The sequence below is a fragment of the Nerophis lumbriciformis genome, linkage group LG28 (assembly GCF_033978685.3).
Source record: "Nerophis lumbriciformis linkage group LG28, RoL_Nlum_v2.1, whole genome shotgun sequence".
NCBI classification, from domain to species: domain Eukaryota; kingdom Metazoa; phylum Chordata; class Actinopteri; order Syngnathiformes; family Syngnathidae; genus Nerophis; species Nerophis lumbriciformis.
In genome coordinates this window covers 22,584,862-22,606,146 of record NC_084575.2, presented here as the reverse complement: position 1 = coordinate 22,606,146, position 21,285 = coordinate 22,584,862, and the positions used below count along the sequence as shown (strand labels likewise).

Below are 21,285 nucleotides of genomic sequence, written 5' to 3'. Positions count from 1 at the left end.
TCATTTTTAAAAATCGATTCAAAGAAAACAAAATTATTTTTTTTAATGACTCAATTTTTTTAAAAGAAGTTATAGGCCAACCAGAAGGAGCTTTTCTAAACTCGTGTTGAATCAAGAATCGCTTCTGAATCTAATCATCACCCCAGGAATCGGATAGAATCGGTAGGTGCCAAGAGATTAACACCCGTATTGATTTATTTATTATTTATTTATCTGTACAGTAAATCTATTTATATCTGCACCTTCTTTTGTAAATGCAAGCACTCTGCACCTTATTGCTCTTTTATCCTACACTACAATGAGCTAATGCAACACAGTTTCATTCTTATCTGTACTGTAAAGTTCAAATTTGAATTGACAATAAAGGAAGTCCAAGTCTAAGTCTAATTTACATAGTTTTATTGTTTATGTAACGGATGCAAGCTGGTGCAGCTGTGGAAAAAACGTACATTGGTAAATCTCATTCCCTGATGCCTTAGTGCATGGTGTCAAACTCTGGCCCGCGGGCCATATTTGGCCCGCCGTGTAATTTCATTTGGCCCTTGAGGCTGTATTATACAGCGGCGGTGCCGCTGTAACACCGCATTCACCGCTAATACTCATACTTGCCAAACCTCCCGATTTTCCCGGGAGACTCCCGAATTTCAGTGTCCCTCCCGAAAATCTCCCGGGACAACCTTTCTCCCGATTTCCACCCGGACAACAATATTGGGGGCGTGCCTTAAAGGCACTGCCTTTAGCGTCCTGCAACCTGTCGTCACGTCTGCTTTTCCTCCATACAAACAGCGTGCCAGCCCAGTCACATAATATATGCAGCGTTTACACACACACACACAAGTGAATGCAAGGCATACTTGGTCAACAGCCATACAGGTCACACTGAGGGTGGCCGTATAAAAAACTTTAACACTGTTACAAATATACGCCACACTCTGAACCCACACCAAACAAGAATGACAAACACATTTCGGGAGAACATCCGCACCGTAACACAACATAAACACAACAGAACAAATACCCAGAACCCCTTGCAGCGCTAACTCTTCCGGGACGCTACAATATACACCCCCCGCTACCACCAAATGTTGATATTTACCTCAGAAGGCTGCAAATAGAAAAGAGGCATTACATTTTTTATTTAAATTTTATTTAAAGTACCATTGATGTTTTTTCGTTTGTTTTTTTAATGTTAATTTTGCACTATTAAGTTATATAAACGTTGCTTGTTCCATATTCAGTGTTAAAGCAAATCAGTGTAGCAAACTGAGCAATAATTAACATTTTATTCATGCACTTTCTCTTGCTACTTCAAGGCTTGAATGTTTGATTCATTCAGTATTGTTATTTTATTTTCAAATGTATTATTAGCCTGTGGAAAAAGTTTATTTTGATATTTACCTCAGAAGGCTGCAAATAGAAAAGAGGCATTCAATCTTTATTTAAATTGATTTGATATGCCATTGATATTTTTCAATTATTATTGATATATAATATTATTATTATTATTATTATTATTATTATATCTCGTCGTCCGGGTGGACGACGAGATATAATGACTGATGAACACCTTCGTTCGATAATGAAGGTTGCCTCAGCTCAAAGCCTGAGCCCCGGCATTAATGAACTAGCATCCAAGAAAAGATGGCAGGTATCTGGCTTGGGCACATCATATTAGATCAGTGTGTTGCAAACTGAGCAGTTTAAAGTCCTGAATGGTTGGTTTATTCATTGTTATTTTATTTTCAAATATATTAGCCTGTGGAAAAAGTTAATGTTGATATTTACCTCAGAAGGCTGCAAATAGAAGAGAGGCATTCAATTTTTATTTAAATTGTATTTGATATGCCATTGATATTTTTTAATTATTATTATTATTATTATTTGAAACTCGATTTTGCATGTCACTATAAAGTTATATAAGCCTTGCTTGTTCAATATTCAATGCAAAACTTGTTTGGGTCCCTATTAAAAGGTTAATTTGTTCAACCTTGGCCCGCGGCTTTGTTCAGTTTTAAATTTTGGCCCACTCTGTATTTGAGTTTGACACCCCTGCCGTAGTGCATAGGTGTCAGATTTGGCCCGCAACATTATTATTGAAATGCCTGCAAATTATGTGCATCAATAAAGTAACTCATCATTTCTACTAATCCTATTAATTTGTTCCGTTTTGATAGAAACATGTATGTACTGAATACAATTGCATGTATTTTCCACTTTAGTATTATCTGATCATGCAACAAAAACATCCATTTTCTACCGCTTGTCCCTTTTGGGGTCGTGGGGGGTGCTGGAGCCTATCTCAGCTGCATTCGGGCGGAAGGCGGGGTACACCCTGGACAAGTCGCCACCTCATCGCAGGGCCAACACAGATAGACAACATTCACACTCACATTCACACACATTTTTCTAAAAATAAAGATAAATACTTGTCATCTTGACTTACGATTTCAAAGCAATTTATCAATCATTTGCAAAGGCAACGGTGTAATAATATCAATAGGCGATTATACATATATATTCACTGATGCAAGCGGCCCTCTGAAGGCCGACAAAACCGCGATGTGGACCTCAATAAAAACAAGTTTGACACCCCAGCCTTAGTGAATCGTGTTAGACTATGAGCTGACAGCTTGGGCATTGAGCTCATTGGCTAGCATTCCCAACTCTTAATCAGGGGACCTACTGTAGTTTCTTAGACACAAGAGAAATATAGGGGTTAGAAGCCAAATGATTTGAATGAGAGCAGATGGCTTTTAGTTATTTTGCTCAAACAACTGTATGAAACAAAACAGATTAAGGGAGTTGTTTTATTCAAATTGTCTTATGTCCGTCCAAACATCCATGTTTGCAATACTAGCCCTGTATTTAAAATGAGCAGTAGAGCCTACCAATGCTGTTAGTAGTAAAGAGGATCACCAGTCTTCATCAATCAATAAAGATGCATCCACTGGGGATTGAGGATGTGAGCAGACGTGCAAAAAGTCATTATGTGAAACGTGTTAGGTCAAGTATTGATTAAATGGAAAACCAAGCCAACCTGAGCCAGCATGCAGAATGTGGTAGGATATATGGTTCACGCAGGACTTTTATTTCATTTTTTTAAATGTGTAAGAATGAATTACGGTATTTGCAGCCTGCACACACACAGACTGTTTCTACTTGGTTCAATTTTAATTGAATTCTGAAAATGTATTACTATTCCAGTTTTCATCAGCTGTAATCTGATTGTGTACCTCGGCAGAATTATGCTTCCGTTTGCGGTCTACCTAACAATAATATAATAATAATAATATTATGGTGCACAAACCTCAAAGGTTATCCACAGAGTACTGCCATCATCAAATGTATCATTATACTAAAAAGGTAACCTATACATTTGAGCGATTATTTAACAGGTTTTTCCTTACAGATATATTGCAATTTAAACATTTTAAAGCTTTTGTTAAAAAATAAATTAAAATTACATCTTACCTGTACAGGTCGTCCCCAACTCTGCACTTGGCAGATTTAAAGCTGCAGTGTTGGTTCAGAGTGTTGGCAGAGAAGACTGGTCTTCTTGAGGACTGGAAAAGGCAACCAGTTTTGGTTTGTCCATGCTATTGGACAGATCTTGTGCAAGGTTGCTCCTCCTCCTCCTTCACCTCCTCCCATCTCTGTGCAGTGGTGTTGTCTTTAATACATGATGCCATGCACTGGTGGAAACTATGACCTGCAGGTTCACAGCAACATACCTGTCTAAACTGGCATCAATGGCAGGTTATCCAGGTACAATAGATATTTGCAAAAAAAACAAGTGTTACACCATTATTGTTGCTAAATGAGCCAGCCCAGTTGTCGTGGCTAATGCAGTGCAGTTCTACAAAATTGCAAACTACCACCTCAATAATGAAGGTATTTTATAACAAATACACCAGAAAGTCTCAAACATAAGCACAATTTATTTGTTTTAGTTTTTGCATCTTATTACACTTTGCATGCGTACTTAATGTACTGTAAAGTTTCCTGTACTTGTTTAGGAAACAGAAGCATGTTCAATGCAGGCCCACAGAACTGATATGACGGTAAATGTACCCTTCCCTGACAACATTTTAGTCAGTAGTAAAATAACACATATAGTTAAAACAGAGCTTTGTTTTATTATATTATATATTTTCATGCGACAATATAGTTCAACTGCAACTGACCTGCACCACTTTGCACCATAGGGCCATCTGGTTCTCAAATAGAGGCACCAGTACTATAAAATATCAAATATAAAAAATTGAATATTTTTTCAGTACAGTAGTTTTACATTTTTCTGTTGATTTTGTACGTTGGCGCTAAAAAGATATGTCCATAACTTTTATTTTTTTTAAAAAGTAGTGCAATCAATCTTTGTTCAACCATTAAATTGACGGAGTATACACTTATTCATAAAAGTGTCATAAGTCAGCATTTTACTTTCAGAACTTGACATATTTTAAAAACTTCAAATCTAAATTTTGTTTTAATGGGTTTCCTATGTTTTATGATCTTTTTGTCAAAAAATAACTTACCGTATATGGGAAAATGCAAAAAAAGCAATATTTCAAAAAAATATTTGCAATATTTGAAGGTGGCCAATTACAGCCTTGAATACCTTATTTATTTTTACTGAACTAAAATGATTTAAGTCCACACAAGCATTTTATATATGTTATAGATGCCTGCCCAAGAGAATTTCCATTGCATTTCAGCCGTTTAGTAGCAGTTTACCTCATTCACGCTTTTCAAAGCTCTGAGAACTATGCTCATGTTTTTTGACGATATATGGTGGTTCAAAGGCGGAATTACACCAAAACAATATTTTCTTGTTTTTTAATTGGCAAGAATGAGATTAATTTGGCTTTCATAGACATAGCATGGTAATGTATCAGGGCAGTAATAATGGGAGTCAAAGGGGCCGAAAGAGTTCTTAGTCGAAAGTGTGTATACTTTGTTTATACCCTTTTCTAACAACGTTGAAATCAAAAATACAATGCCATTCCCTGGCCGAATTTCAAACCGCTAACCTTCAAACTGAACAATCATATCACATTAGAAACACATGTAATGCCAGTTTTGGGCCTGAAGGTAGCACAAGGGTTAACTTGTATTTGCAGTTAAAACACTTGTATTATAATCCCAAAAGAGTGCACTTTAGGTATATTTATTTAATGTGGAGCAATCTTTATTCATAAGTAAGTTAATACTTTGTTTACAATTTGTATATTTGATTCCAAACACAACAGAAGAACAATAATTTAGACATTTATTCAATCAAGTGCTGTGTTTCATGTCTTTTTTTACCTACCAAAAACGCTTTTCTCTGGTTACTTGGCTTAAAAAATAATCAACAGGGGGTAATTCACTGAAAAAAGTTGAGAACCATTGAGTTAAGGCATAAATAATGCAGGCAGAGAGACACCAAGAGTAACTTTCCATGAACACATCAATTTACTTAAATACAAACTGATTAAAGCTTTCTGATCAACTAGTGTTTAAATTAGTAACAGTACATTAAGATGAGTTTCATAAAAATTAACGGCAATAAATTTGTGACATTTCTTTCGGGAATGCTTTTTTTTAAGGATGTGCATTGAGGTATATTGTCATCCATAGCCCTCGTATATCACAAAAAAACACAAACCGGTAATGACTCATGTTACTGCACAAATTGGAGCAAAAATAATTCCAGTTATGACTCATGTTTTACCATTGAGCTTTGTTGATTTCAAAAACAGTTTTTGTAAATATACTATATGAATAGTTCATACAGTATATTGTCATTCATTCTGAAAGATATATACAGCATTTAACTCTTTCACCTGGAAGTGATCTCATCCATACTAAAAAATCATTTTAAAAAAACATCTAAAAAAGACCTCAAATTTCCATATTACAATACCTGCTTTTATCACATAACTGTGAATTAATTAAGTGGAAACGAGACATGCATAGCCTTGCCACCCAAGCATAAACACTAAATTTGTGCGTGATCCCAGGTTAACATGTTCAGGGTTTGTGCAAAGAAGCCTCAGTAAGTGAGGTGACTCAAGATGAAAAGGCGATCCTCCTCCTTTCTGATCCATTTAAGCAGTTTGTTGACAGCAGAAATAGCCAACGCCTTTGTGCCCAGGGGACTGAAACACATGTAAAGCTCAAAGCCGCTTGTCACCTGTGGGGAGAGGGTAGGGCATTTATGATGGGATTTCACAGAAATCATTTCAAAATTGAAAACATCTGCTATTTAAAGGCAATAGTGGCTGTGCGGAGTTATTTACTACATAGGACAGAAAATGTATAAAGCATTCAGGTGCGTTCAGGGTACACTGTAAAATCTACAGCCTGTGTCGTGTAATTTATGCAAGTGTGGCATCATTATTCTTGCCTATGGAACTATAAATACAGAAAAAAACATACTGAGAAGCGCTGTACTACCCTCAGTCACCACACATTCTAAATCAAAATGAATTGTGGTGGCGTACGTGAGCTGGTAGGTGCTTGTTGCTACCATACCATTTTCTCCACATAAGAAGCCAGCAGCTTTTGTTTAAGAAAAAATATATATATATATTTACACAAGCAAAATAAAACAAATATATTTCAATGTTCTACCGAATGAATGAATGTGACTAGTAGTCGCCGACTACCAGGATGGAGGTTTATATATACACAAGCTCAGAAACATTTCAAACAGATCTTTTAGACAAAACAGAATGTGATCAGACTTTTATAATCTAAGTATTGTGCATGTATATCAGCTTTTCCTGGAAGAGGATAGGTGCATGTACTTCACATACAAATAAAAAAGGTAAGAACCCAAATGTTCTTAAACTTTATAATAGTAAAAAAAATGTGAGTATGAACTATTTTATAGGGATGGGATTCAAAAACCGGTCATTGTTGAGAACCGCCTCCCAGGGTTTTGATTTCTGGGAATCTTTTGACAGTTTTGTTAGCGATTCCCTTGTCGATGCCTGTGGGCACGCATGACTTCAGCACACACGGCGCCGAACAGCAGCACAAACTTTACAATTGTTCACAAAAAAGGAAGACAACAGGGCAACTTCTTAAATCTTGCCACGTGGATATTGCATCACATTTAGAAAACACAAGCAGAAACATTAGCAGACACAGGGTGTGGTAACGATGAATGAATGGCGGGTTTTTGATCCCCTGTCAGCAAGTCGTCTGCTATTTAATACTGCAAAAATTAAAAACAAAGTCAGAGTCGGCGTCTGACCTGCAGTTTGCACGCCTCCTTCCTAAGGTTGTTCTCCATAGCTGCAGACACCGCGATTAGTCAGAAATATCACGTATGCTTCCTAAAAAAGCAGATATGCTTAATTTTCGACAAAATGATGGTTAATTTTCAGAGTTAATGGTTGAAAAATTGCACACTGTACAGTTCTACTTGACTTGCTTGTATTAGTCTTTGACTGATACTTGTACCGTATTTTTCGGAGTATAAGTCGCACCAGAGTATAAGTCGCACCTGCCGAAAATGCATAATAAAGAAGGAAAAAAACATATATAAGTTGCACTGGAGCCCGGCCAAACTATGAAAAAAAACTGCGACTTATAGTCCGAAAAATACGGTACTTATTTTGGGGCATGTACACTATATATATATAATTGTTTAATAATACTTAAATAATTTGAAAAATGTTACTTAACATATTTTGTTTATTACTACAGTAAAATATTTATTTTATTATTATATAAAAAGTTATTTTCAAAACAAAATATTTTTATCTGGCACCCATGTTTTTCTAAACTAAACAAAAATGAAACGGAATTGTAAAAATCGGATCAATTCCCATCCCTAATTATTTGATAACATTTTTATCCACTTAATGAGCAGCCTGTATTAGATAAAGAGATAGATACTTTATTGATCCTGATGGAAATTAAAGTATTAACATTGATGAGAGCATATGAAACTTAAATTACAAAAAAACTAGTGCCTAACCTGCATTATATACCTCACCACACGTCACTGCTATACACTGACTAATCAGAGTTATTTTCAAGTTTCAATTCTATAGTATTGTTCTTTAGGAAGATATATTAAAATGGTTGCTGAAATGTGAGGGGTGTAAAAAACACGTCACCTACCCAGGCCATCATGTTTTCAGTTTCACCACTGCGGTAAAAGGAGCGTACGGGTCTGGTTGGATGGTGCAAAGAACTGTGGAGGTCCTGGTACAAACCCATTAGCCTCTCCTGCTCTTTATCGGACTGGTACACCACAGGTAACTCTGGACTGATGGTAGAAAGAAACGTAATCCTTCAATTACCTAACCAAAGCAAAATTATTATGCAGCGATTACTCAGCTTTGCAATTATTTTGCCAGGACAGACCACAAGAAAGACAAGCGGTAGAAAATGGATGGATGGAGTACCATGTGCTTCTTTTAAGTTCTCATTAAAACATAAAGTCTTAACACTCACACTTGTTTTTATCTTCTCTATAACTGGGGTGTGTTGTTTCTTCTAGAGCATCTTCTAGATTGATTGGCACAATCATATGTGGCAAGATTCCCAGTATGTGTGTAAGTCTCGGATTTCAGTTTTTTGTTAGCTTCTTCAAATTCATATTTAAAAGGTTTAGTTAGTTATTTACACTGTTTTTCAGTATTCTATACAATGTTGCTTTTCTCTTTTTTGAGTACTACAGACAAAAAGGTCCTTTTCACATGTAAAAACGAGTTATAATGGCCTTTTTAGCAGAACGAGTTAGGCAAGCTAAACTAATAAAACAATATTTAGAAAGACCAATAATGAACATATGTAAGTATTTCAGAATTTTTTGCAACCCACCTGGTATATAGTCCAGAGCTCTTTGATTTGTACAGGAAGTGCCTGAGTTCTGTGATGCCAATTTGTTCCAAAGTATAGCTGGGAGTCTTCAGCCCCTCCTTCAGGGCTTGATAGGCACTGCGTTTACTCAGCCGGTCTAGAAACTTTTGCTTGCAGTCCGACATGTTAAAAAAGTCCTCTCGATCTGTTGAGACTAGAATAAGGCACAGTTCTGACTTAGGTTCCAAGTAGGAAATATGTGCGTGGAAAAACCCTGCAGTGTTGAACTTTGGCAGACAGATCGGTGTCCAGCCTTCGCCCTCTCGAAAAGATGAGGAGGAGCTGACAAGGTTGACGACAAGGTGCAAGTCTATATGGTGCAAGAACTGGTCCTTTTTTCTAACCAGAGTGACCAGGCGGTCTCCTGCCAGCAGAATGGAGAACACCAGGTTTTTGGATTTGGCGGCCTGCAGGCTCGATGAGATGACGTCCCTGGACGAGCTAGCGAGAGGCAGGCAGGTGACAGCGCTTAGCAGCAGGCCCGGGTCGTGGTCCAGCCGATAGAGCAAGTTGTCAGTGAGATATTCTGAACCAGCTAACAGGCGACGTAGGTCATAGTTTTGCTTGTGCTGAAAGATGTGGTTGAGCTGGGTGAGAGTGAGCAGGCTAACAATTTGATAATAGACATACTGCAGTTCCCTCAGAAGCTCCTTGTCAGATTGACAAGTCCGAGAAACGCCCACCAGGACTAGCGGACTCTTGGTGAGGAAAACCACTTTACAGCCATCTGAAAAACAGGTCACACGGATAGTCAGTTTTCTTTCTTGCAAACAGTGGAACTTGCAGTACTGTCAATGTAATACTATCTTCTTAAAGAGGAACTGCACTTTTTTTTAAAGAATTTTGCCTATCGTTCACAATCATTTTGAGAGACAAGTCTCTTTTTTGGGGGGATTTTAAACATGACAACCGCATGCAAGATGCTGCTAATAGTAGTCGCCATTGTAGCCTTCAAAGCCCTTCAAAACAACTTCGAAACGTTTTATATACACACTGCAAGTCTATATATAATGTAATAACAGAAACGTTCATAACATTATCTAATATGTACAATATTTACCGAATTTTATTGCTGGGACTGACTTACTCCGAGTATTGATTTCCATATCCACAGCAGCGCACTTTCAACTTCTGGCAACAATTGTGTGCTCCTACTTTCGGAAACAAAATGTAAGTGTGTGTTCTAACCAAGGCAGACCTGGTAACAGACAACAAAGACGACTATTTTTGGACAAATGAGGATTGATAACTTTATCTCTTTGAAGCTAAGTACACGGAGGATGAACAGCTGCTTATAGAAGCCAGCACGAAGGAAAGGTGAGTAGTTGGAGCAGACGGAAGCCGAGAAAGTGAGGTCAGCGTGATTCGAAGCTACAAAATGTGGAATTTGAAGCTATGATATTTTTACATAAATGGAGTGCTTAACCAAACAAACCGGAAAAAACATCCCCGGCCAACTGGACCAAACGCTCAACTGTCCATCGAGTGACTCACTATAATATTGATCATGATGCACACAGCACGTCATGCGTGTTATTACAACTACAGTACACACGCTGTCTGGCTAGCTGTGCACAAAACAAAACATGAAATGTGGGCTGATACTTTACAGGTACTGTAATAGGATTGTTCATGTATTTCAGCTAGTCTGGATTGGTGTTCTATCACAGTGTTGTGCAATTCAAACTCAAACACGCTTCGCGTTGAAGCAGAAGCAAGCTTATCTATTTCCTTATCTAGCTTTTACGGCTAATACCGAAGCATGTCGATGTGTTACTAGTACTACACTAGAGAAGGAGTTCCTCAGTGTTTGCTCTTACAATAACAATGTCACCACGGCTTGGTTATTATACAGGATACAGAACGTAAATGAAGTATTATTGACGGTTTTTGAATGCATTTTTAAAGTGACTTACAGGTAGAATTGACTGCTCCCGTGAGCTAGCCACCAAGAACAAGACAATGTTACAGGTTAGAATGCAAAAAAAAACTTGACTTATTGTCTCTCATAAGGATTGTGAACCATAGTCAAAACTCCTAAAAAAATTACAGTTCCCCCTTAACTGTAATTAATATATTATACATAAAATATGTTAAAAGATCAAATACCCTTCATTTTCAAATTTGTGAATTAACACAAGTTTTAATATAATGCAGGTGAACTTTGGTAAAAGTTTCGGGGACACCGCTGGACACTGCTTTGAATGTCATTCTGTTAGAATAAGGGTGACAACATTTTAAAGAAAAAGCAAAAAAAAAAAAAAGGTTCTCCTCCGGTTATGAACAAGTTCCATCCTAGACTGGGATGTAAGTCAAAGTTTAGTAAAATTCTGATACATCCATCCATCCATTTTCTACCGCTCGTGCCTTTCGGGGTCGCGGGGGGTGCTGGAGCCTATCTCAGCTGCATTTGGGCGAAAGGCGGGGTACACCCTGGACAAGTCGCCACCTCATCACAAGGCCAGCACAGATAGACAGACAACATTCACACACGATCTTATACCTAAATTAACACTTAAGTCAGAAAACATGAATGAAATAAAATACAGTAAAAAGAATCACATATATGCAATAATTACATTTATTAAATTAAAGGAGTCGTCCATAGCAGCCAGTTTTTTTTTTGCAATAAAGATACTTTTGATTGCCCATCTCCTCATCATCTTTAAAACATTCATATACCATAGATGCTACTACAACGGTGGTTAAAACAAGTGCAGTCAATGTTGAGCACAGTGTATTCTTCCGTGATACAGACAGTATATTTTTAAGGACCAAATTGAAGGTTTTAAATAATTTATGGGCTTGTCGTGTAATTACAGCAACTCTAACTTCAAAAGTTTTGGATTTTATAAGGCATATTTTTTCCTGAAGAGTTTGATCAAATTCTGACTTGGGCGTGTTTACATGATTTTAACAGAAATACCACAGATTTTTTAACTAAATAAACGTTATAAGTGTCTTCTGACCTGCATGAATAGAGCGGATGATATTCTTCTCAGCCTCAACAAAGGAAACAAGGGCCATCATCACACCCATGGTGCTGGACAGAGCCTCCTCTGTGCCATAGCGGGTGTAAATTGGCTTTCCGGCGTCGCTCAGCACAAACATGTGCTTTTTGTGGCTTCTCCATGCCTCGCTGGACACATCCTCCTCTTTAGTGCTACAGTCTGATGGAATGTTATGCTGCTCCTTGACTCTTTCTTCACCCACCAGCGTTCTGATCTCCTCTCCACAGTCCTGAGACTTGAGCACATCAGTCTCTCCGTGCGACTCTTCAGGTTCAGCAGTCAGATCCTCAAAGGACTGTGCATGGACAAACATGGCACTCTTCTGACCAGCGCCTGTGTGAACCAGAGAAATGGTCATTGGCAATAGAACGTATGCATGTGTAAGCTCTCAATGAGCAAGAAAGTTTATGAAAGACTGAAACAACAGTTTTTCCACAGAAAAAACATCAACAAACTAGAAACAGTAGTTTCCGTAGTAATTGCATGTGAATGCTGACAATGCGAAGCCAAATTGAAATGCTAATAGTTAATATTCTAGCCAAATACAGTCAACTAACAAAATATGCAGCATTTGTTAAAAAATAAAAGTTAGCATGCTAACAGTTAGCATTTGTCTCAGGACTAAAATATTACTCTGGTGTATACCTGCAAAAGAAGAATAGAAGAAATCTAGCACCTTAACAGCTAGCATGCGTCAAGTTTCAAAATATATGACTCTGAGCTGTATTGTATACCTGAGAACATAGCAAAAAAAAACTAGCACGTGATAGAGATGTACACGGTAGAGATGTCCGATAATGGCTTTTTTGCCAATATCCAATATTGTCCAACTCTTAATTACAGATTCCGATATCAACAGATACCGATATATACAGTCGTGGAATTAACACATTATTATGCCTAATTTTGTTGTGATGCCCCGCTGGATGCATTAAACAATGTAACAAGGTTTTCCAAAATAAATCAACTCAAGTTATGGAAAAAAATGCCATTATGGCACTGCCATATTTATTATTGAAGTCACGAAGTGCATTTTTTTTTTTTTAACATGCCTTAAAACAGCAGCTTGGAATTTGGGACATGCTCTCCCTGAGAGAGCATGAGGAGGTTGAGGTGGGCGGGGTTGAGGTGGAGGGGGTGGGGTAGCGGGGGGTGTACATTGTAGCGTCCCGGAAGAGTTAGTGCTGCAAGGGGTTCTGGGTATTTGTTCTGTTGTGTTTATGTTGTGTTACGGTGCGGATGTTCTCCCGAAATGTGTTTGTCATTCTTGTTTGGTGTGGGTTCACAGTGTGGCGCATATTTGTAACAGTGTTAAAGTTGTTTATACGGCCACCCTCACTGTGACCTGTATGGCTGTTGACCAAATATGCTTTGCATTCACTTGCGTGTGTGAAAAGCAGTAGATATGTGATTGGGCCGGCACGCAAAGGCAGTGCTTTTAAGGTTAATTGGCGCTCTGTACTTCTCCCTACGTCCGTGTAGCACTCCGTACAGCTGCGTTTTAAAAAGTCATAAAATTTTACTTTTTGAAACCGATACCAATAATTTCCGATATTACATTTTAAAGCATTTATCGGCCGATAATATCGGCAGTCCGATATTATCGGACATCTCTAGTACACGGGATACATTTTGGGGGTGGAGTCAAAAAGTGTCTGTCTATCTGTGTTGGCCCTGCGATGAGCTGGCGACTTGTACATGGTGTACATCGCCTTCCGCTCGAGTGCAGCTGGGATTGGCTCCAGCACCCCCCGCAAACCCAAGAGGGACAGGCGGTAGAAAATGGATGAATGGAGTTAGTTACACAGACCGTTTATGCGAAATTCAGAAAAAACAACATGATGCAGATTTCCAAAGATCCACAAAGCCTTCTGTGCGGGTAGTTGTGTGTAGCTGCTCTATTTAAGTCCAAAAATTAAATACATAGGTCCAAAGATGAATATAAAAACTGACATTTAAAAAAGACTAAAAAAAACATGTGTTTTAGGACACTTGGCAGAAAACGGTAGAAAATAGCATACTACCCCAATAATTAACCCCAAGGGTGTTTGATGGGGTTGAAATCAGAATTGTGTGTGGGATAGTCATGTTCTTACGCACCAAACTCACTTAAGCATGACTTTATGGACCTCTAACAGCACTGGAAAAAAGATAACTTTCCCAAACTTGTCCAAAATGTCAAAGCAGCAGCATCAAGATTTAGAATAATGGAATTGAGTCCAATGTTGAGATTACTTAATTAAATCATTCACTCCGGCATGTGTCCCAAGAGTTGTATCCATATTTCTTGGATTTAAACGACCTCACGTCCGGCTCATTAAATATGCGTAGTGGTCCAGCCAGTGTCTATTCTTGATGAGTAATAGGGGCCATTTGGCCTTTCTCGAAGACAAATGCCCTAAGCTTGCGTTGGTTTCGGCTGTACAAACCGTTCAAATTGCAAAAAGGATCAACGTTTCTTCAGAGTTTCTCGAGAGGTAATCAAGAAAGGCGGAAGACTATAATATTTTACGAAAAACGACGAGAAAAACAGCACACATTCCAGTCCAAGGGAGTGATCACTTCGTTAATAGGTTTGTTTGATATACTTTTAACATTTAGAATTTCCCATTATAGTATTATCATGATATTATTTGTCTTTCTTAAAACGCATTTTTGCTACGATTGTTTCGAAAAGCATCAACTCGGCAAGTCTAAATAAAAGAAAGCAAATGTGAGCAAAAAAATAGTTTCGCTTTTACCAAAGGCAGCAATCATGAATGAAGCTTTCTGCACATACACAATGTTGACATCCATCCATCCATTTTCTACTGCTTATTCCCTTTGGGGTCGCAGGGGCGCTGGAGCCTATCTCAGCTACAATCGGGCGGAAGGCGGCGTACACCCTGGACAAGTCGCCACCTCATCACAGGGCCACAATGTTGACATCTATAGTTATATATTTTGATAAAGACGGGGAAAAACATCCGTATTCGTAAACTGCGCATGCAACAATAAGGGAACAAACAATGCTGTCGACGCAAAGTTAAATCATGAAATGCAAACCCAACCAAAAACGATGCATGATTAATCCGGGAAAGTTTTGATACCAATTTCCTTGACTCAGCCGCACACAAATAAGTTGTAGACCTCCATGCTTTTCCAAGCTTTCATCTGTTTTGTCATATAGAATGACATGTGAAGCGCAGGATAGTTCGATATGTCTGGGAACTCCACTGAAGGCTAATCCTTGATATCACTCGACAAATCTTTTTTTTGATAAAGTATGGGGATCTATCCCATTGCATAATTTAATTTTTTTTGCTCATACCTGCTTTTTGCAGGAAGATCTAGGCCCCTTGCACACTTTGATAGTTCACATTCTGTTTCTTGCACAGTAACCATATTGGTTTGGTTGACCACCACAGTTGTTTACTTCCAGGAAGAAGTCACGTGTCCGAATACAAGCAATAGGGTAAAAAAAAAGGATTTGGTGCTCAAAAACCATAACCTTAGAGAAACACAAGATACAATTTGCTCATGTAGTTTAGTTCAGTCATATTTCACGCACACACACACACAATGCGACTAACCAAAATATCAAAAATGAGAACTAAAAATGAAAACTGAAGCGTTAAAAACAAGTACAGGTAATAGCGTGTTTTGGCATCCTACTGCATGTCTGTAGCAAGTTAACGCATGCGACCGCTTTCACCCCAAAGGAAAGTTAATAAGTGACAATGTCATCTAGTATGCATGTTTCTTCATGGTACAATGGGTACTTTTTTCCCTGCAGATACTACTGTGACTTGTCAACGCAGGAAAAGCACAGGTGGAAACACTGAACACTAACATTAACCAATGATGACTGTTCCATCAATTGTCCCCATAAAGCCGGTCAAGAGACTGAGCATGCATAATAGCAGAGCCCTCAATGAACCAGAGATCCAGCATATTTAATGTTTTAGTTATTATTTCTGTAAAAGGCCTGCTGTGTATTGACATTTATCATTACAATGTTTGCGATTATTACAAATCTACCGGATCGTGTTGTTTTTGTGTGTATATCAAGTAGTGTAGCTTTTGCCCCGTTGTCGAAAGGATGACATCGATCAACAATCACTTTAAAAAAACAAATAAAACACGGCCAAACAATATATACATCTCACTTACCCTTTTTCTTCCTTTCACTCACCAATCAGGAAACATTCAATAAATCTCAAACTGTTGAAAAATACAACTCTAAAGCAGGAATGACCGAGAGATAGATAGATAGATAGATAGATAGATAGATAGATAGATAGATAGATAGATAGATAGATAGATAGATAGATAGATAGATAGATAGATAGATAGATAGATAGATAGATAGATAGATAGATAGATAGATAGATAGATAGAGAGATAGATAGATAGATAGATAGATAGATAGATACATACATACATACATACATACACTCACACACAGTCGAGGTCAAAAGTATACATACACTTGTAAAGAACATAATGTCATGGCTGTCTTGAGTTTCCAATAATTTCTACAACTTTTATTTTTATGTGATAGAGTGATTGGAGCACATACTTGTTTGTCACAAAAAACATTCATGAAGTTTGGTTCTTTTATGAATTTATTATGGGTCTACTGAAAATGCGACCAAATCTACTGGGTCAAAAGCATACATACAGCAACATACATTATCAATTTTGGTGATGTAGAAAAGTTACATCTAAATCAAATTAGCTCATGGCCTCTTAACTTCATGTGAGTGATTATGATTGCCGACACCTGTTGACTTCTCTGAGCCCATTTAAATAGGGCTCATGTGATGCAGTCATTAGACTCGGTTACAAACGCGACAATGGGAAAGTCAAAGGAACTCAGCACAGATCTGAAAAAACGAATCATTGACTTGAGCAAGTCAGGAAAGTCACTTTGAGCCACTTCAAAGCATCTTAAGGTCCCAAGAGCAACTGTGCAGACAATTGTTCGTAAGTATAAAGTGCATGGCACTGTTTTGTCACTGCCACGATCAAGAAGAAAACGCAAGCTATCACCTGCTGCTGAGAGAAAATTGGTCAGGATGATCAAGAGTCAACCGAGAACCACCAAAAAGCAGGTCTGCAATTAATTGGAAGCTGCTGGAACACAGGTGTCAGTGTCCACAGTCAAGCGTGTTTTGCATCCCCATGGACTAAGAGGCTACCATGCAAGATGTAAAGTAAAGTACCAATGATTGTCACACACACACTCGGTGTGGCGAAATTATTTTCTGCATTTGACCCATCACCCTTGGGAAGCCCTTGCTCCAGAAGCGACACCTTAAAGCTCGTCTAAAGTTTGCTGCTGATCACATGGACAAAGATAAGACCTTCTGGAGGAAAGTTCTGTAGTCAGATGAAACAAAAATTGAGCTGTTTGGCTACAACACCCATCAGTATGTTTGGAGGAGAAAAGGTGAGGCTGTGTAGCATGCAAGGACAGGAGTGGAAGAAGTGTAAAACGATGGAACTAACTGTTTTAATGACATTCAGACTTTACTTACCGGTAAATCAATAACGGAGCAGGATCTCCTCATCTGGAAACCACCACACCGGAAATGTGTCCCGTGAAAAACCGTCTGACCGGAACGCTCTAATAACTAAAGTTCCTTGGGTGAATAATGTAAACTCACTACACCGGTATGTTTTAGCACTTTAATGGCGAGTTTACTGACTGATATAAGTAAGAACTTTACACTACTTTATATTAGAAATGGCAACAGTGGAGGGTGAATGTCCCATAACAAGAAGATAGAGAAAAAGAAGAAGCTTATCGACTCCGGTGTCGCCATGGACTACAAAGGCGGGCGCACGCAATTTTTCAGGATTTATCAGATCCCAAATACAGATCAGCAGGTACCAGAAGGTAAGAAAAGTTACTATTGAATAATATTGCGAAACAAAACGCCAGATAATATGTCTTACCTTATACACACACCATAATAATACTTGTATGTTTAATGCGCCGACAATCCATCAAGCGGTGTGGCTTCATAGCTTACCAAAGTTGTACTAAAACATTTTGATAGATTTTTGAGCGCCGTGTGTAATGTTCTATATTTTCAATGGAACATATAAAATGTTGCTGCTGTTTACTTGAGTCATATTGCCATCATATTGAAGTCTACACGCATCTCTTATGTTTGACTGCCATCTACTGGTCACACTTATCATTACACCATGTACCAAATAAAATTGCTTCGAGGTCGGTAAGCAAAACCAGAATTATTCCGTACATCAGGCGCACTGTCAAGTTTTGAGAGAAAAAAAGGATTTTAAGTGCGCCTTTAGTCCGGAATATATGGTAATTGATTTATATTCATTTCAGTGGAGAAGGTTGATTTAGGATACGAAAGGGGGAAAAACTACTTCCCTGTAATCTCTGATCCCTAAATTGGTATTGCATCCACAGCTGTCATTCAACCACATCTAATCTGATATTGAACTGTTGCACAGTTTCAGGTTCGTTTGGAAAATATGTCTAGAAATTTAACCTCAGTCAAATTACAAAAAAATATTTGTCAACATTACAAAGCAAAATGCTTTACGATGGGATTTAAAAAAATATATTTTGCACCAATCAATTACACATGAATTTTCAGAACGCATCAACCTAAAAATGCAAGAAAATATGCCGCTGAGTGCTAGGCCAGCCTCACCTGGTTCGGTTCCCTCAACCAGACCCGGTGTGGGACTGTCGGCCCTCTCGATGCGAAGACGGTCCACAGGTGTTAGGGTGCCATTCTCCCATGGCACAGAAGGCCTTTGGTTCTCTCCAGCCATCACTATTACGGATAGGATGGGTGCACACCTTGGAGAAAAGTCATCTTCAGCTTTTTAAATGTATAAAAATATATATACTGTACACATCCACTTTTGGCCAGATGAAACCCACCATTTGTTTTCCTTTGTTACAGAATTTAGATCATACAATTGAGGGAAAATATCTGAAATGAGCTGGAGCCTATCCTAACTACAAAAGGCAAGGTATGAAAAACCAAGTTACAAAAAATGTGTACAAAATAATGAAATGACATGTATATTATCTGTAATATTGACATTATTTTGGGACATTTTTATGTTAATATTTAAGTGTTAAATACTATTTTTATGGATGTTCCTTTTTTTTTCTATTGCTTATTTTGTTTTAAACATTTTATTGATTGGTTTGTTTAGCTGTGTTTTATATATATAGGATTTTAAATTTTTTTTTACTTATTGTGACTTATATTGTACTTTTTTTTTTACCTTTCTGTTTTTAATTTGTACAGCACTTTGGAGAAGGGGTGGCTGTTTTAAAATTGTGCAATATAATAAATTAACCTACCATGTACCTACAATTTTAATTCAGCAAAAAGTGCACTGTGAAAACTAATTGACAACTTAAAAACTAGAAATTAATATACAATATGTATCCACTTTTGGCTTTTCCCCTGCCAATGGTTTGGACTTAGAAAAACTAAGAATTAATGTGTATTAAATATTTATACCAACACTAAGAACACACTCAGCATAGAAAAGGAGAACAGGACAATTCTGAAATTGAATTATCGCTGCGAGATCCAAAACAAAACCAAAAGAAAAACGCTAAAAATGTCACAACCAACCATATTAGAGAAATGTTGCAAGTTCCTGTAACAAAATAGACATTTGCAAGGCTTCCAGGGGGAGGCAGACTCGAGGGATGTATGTCTTTAAATGCAATAAAGATAAGAAAAATGGCCAGAAGAAAGTTGGCTGACTTTTGAGGAGGTGTAATGGTTAAACACCTTTTCATTCCGACACATCAAAAGTCAGCCAACTTTCTTCTACACCAGTGGTTCTCAAACTGTGATACTAGGGCTTACTTGCCAACCTTGAGACCTCCGAATTCGGGAGATGGGGGGTAGGGGGGGGGGGGGTTTGGTGGTAGCGGGGTTTGTATATTTGGAAGAGTTAGCGCTGCAAGGGGTTCTGGGTATTTTTTCTGTTGTGTTTATGTTGTGTTACGGTGCGGATGTTCTCCCGAAATATGTTTGTCATTCTTGTTTGGTGTGGGTTCACAGTGTGGCGCATATTTGTAACAGTGTTAAAGTTGTTAATACGGCCACCCTCAGTGTGACCTGTATGGCTGTTGATAAAGCATGCCTTGCATTCACTTATGTATGTGTAGAAGCCGCATATATTATGTGACTGGGCCGGCACGCTGTTTGTATGGAGGAAAAGCAGACGTGACGACAGGTTGTAGAGGACGCTTACGGCAGTGCCTTTAAGGCACGCCCCCAATAATGTTGTCCGGGTGGAAATCGGGAGAAATCAGGAGAAATTCGGGAGAACGGTTGCCCCGGGAGATTTTCGGGAGTGGCACTGAAATCCAGGAGTCTCCCGGGAAAATCGGAAGGGTTGGCATGTATGTACTAGGGTCCATCTATTGTTATGCCAAAGATTTAATTACTTATTTATTTATTTATTTACTTACTTATTCAGTGTTTTATTTTCCTATATTCAAAAACAGTGTTACTGTTCAAAATGTGTGTAATGTTACAGTGGCCAAAAATATTAAATATACTTGTCGAATAAAACCCCTGCCTTGTTTTAAATGAATACTTACGCCTACTACGCTACTGTATTTGAACGTCAGTAGTTATGGTGGTACTTTTTTTTCTGAGGTTGTACTTGAAAAAAAAAATAAAAAAAATAAAATGTTTTAGACATCTCGCTCATGACGTTTGTGTGCATTATAGAATGTAGTACAGTAGTTTGGTGCCTTCAGGGGCCGTAGTATTGAGTAGTTTCCCCATTAGATAACTAGTTCTTTATCAATGTCAATCAAAATGAACATTTTCATTTCCGTGGAGGCACGTTTAAAGTACACACCCAATGTTGTGGTCGGTGACCAACCTTTGCCCAAATGAGACTTATATAATATTAAAATATAAAGGAAAAACATAATAACTTGCCGGTATTTTATGCTTTACTTTGCATGTAAAGAGACAGTTGCTACTATTTGACAGCAACAATTACATTGGATGAGTTGGCTAAGTTTTACTGTGTCGCAGTTTTGACATTAAGGAAGCACTCGCATAGATAACAGTTTGTTACATTTGAACAGAAAAATACCTTTCATTCCTTCAGCTATCTTCAAACAGCCACGGCAGATAACTCGCTGGCAGAAAATCGCCTCACTTCGTCGTCTTGTTTCTTCTGTTTCGACAACATGCCTCTATCCTCTGCCCGGAAGCGGAAGTAAGAATTGTGGGATATGAAGTCCTATTGTTGAATCACGCCATTATTACAGCTGTTGTAGTGTTTTGTTGATTAGGATACCTAACCTGACCTTGTTTAGTCATTTAAATTAACTATAGACGAATTCAAGCATTATTCAATTAATCTTTTGTAAAACAAATTAATGAAT

General features: G+C 38.0%; 2 protein-coding genes across 5 annotated transcripts in view; both read right to left on the bottom strand.

Moving 5' to 3' along the window:
* The window catches only part of mst1rb (macrophage stimulating 1 receptor b), a 104,123-nt gene extending 100,363 nt beyond the window's left edge, over window positions 1–3,760 (bottom strand). For 2 of the 3 annotated variants that reach the window (XM_061923909.2, XM_061923910.2), the window contains exon 1: window positions 3,472–3,758. The gene's annotated coding sequence lies outside the window, so the exon portion shown is untranslated. Of the gene's footprint in view, window positions 1–3,471 lie in introns of all 3 variants that reach the window. The other variant, XM_061923911.2, reaches the window with a different exon arrangement.
* A 1,406-nt stretch (window positions 3,761–5,166) lies between these two features.
* Window positions 5,167–21,157, bottom strand: mon1a (MON1 secretory trafficking family member A). Of its 2 annotated transcripts, none has more exons than XM_061923912.2 (6): window positions 20,991–21,157; window positions 18,551–18,702; window positions 11,832–12,206; window positions 8,824–9,589; window positions 8,119–8,266; window positions 5,167–6,175 (listed from the first exon to the last, which is right to left on the bottom strand). In XM_061923912.2, exons 2-6 carry the CDS (start codon window positions 18,672–18,674, stop codon window positions 6,035–6,037), a joined length of 1,554 nt encoding a protein of 517 aa, XP_061779896.2. In that variant the 5' UTR covers window positions 18,675–18,702; window positions 20,991–21,157; the 3' UTR covers window positions 5,167–6,034. The 2 variants fall into 2 exon arrangements, with proteins under 2 accessions (XP_061779896.2, XP_061779897.2); XM_061923913.2 differs by lacking the exon at window positions 5,167–6,175 and adding an exon at window positions 7,225–7,325.
* Between the last annotated feature and the right edge of the window lie 128 nt (window positions 21,158–21,285).

What these genes read in the sequence shown, in the direction of transcription:
- mon1a (XM_061923912.2), bottom strand. Translation starts at nt 18,674, where the DNA reads ATGGCTGGAGAGAACCAAAGGCCTTCTGTGCCATGGGAGAATGGCACC. An exon ending in GGTTGAGGGAACCGAACCAG is followed by an intron (nt 12,207 to 18,550) that starts GTGAGGCTGGCC and finishes TGGTTCACACAG; the next exon opens with GCGCTGGTCAGAAGAGTGCC. An exon ending in AGCTCTGGACTATATACCAG is followed by an intron (nt 8,267 to 8,823) that starts GTGGGTTGCAAA and finishes TTCTACCATCAG; the next exon opens with TCCAGAGTTACCTGTGGTGT.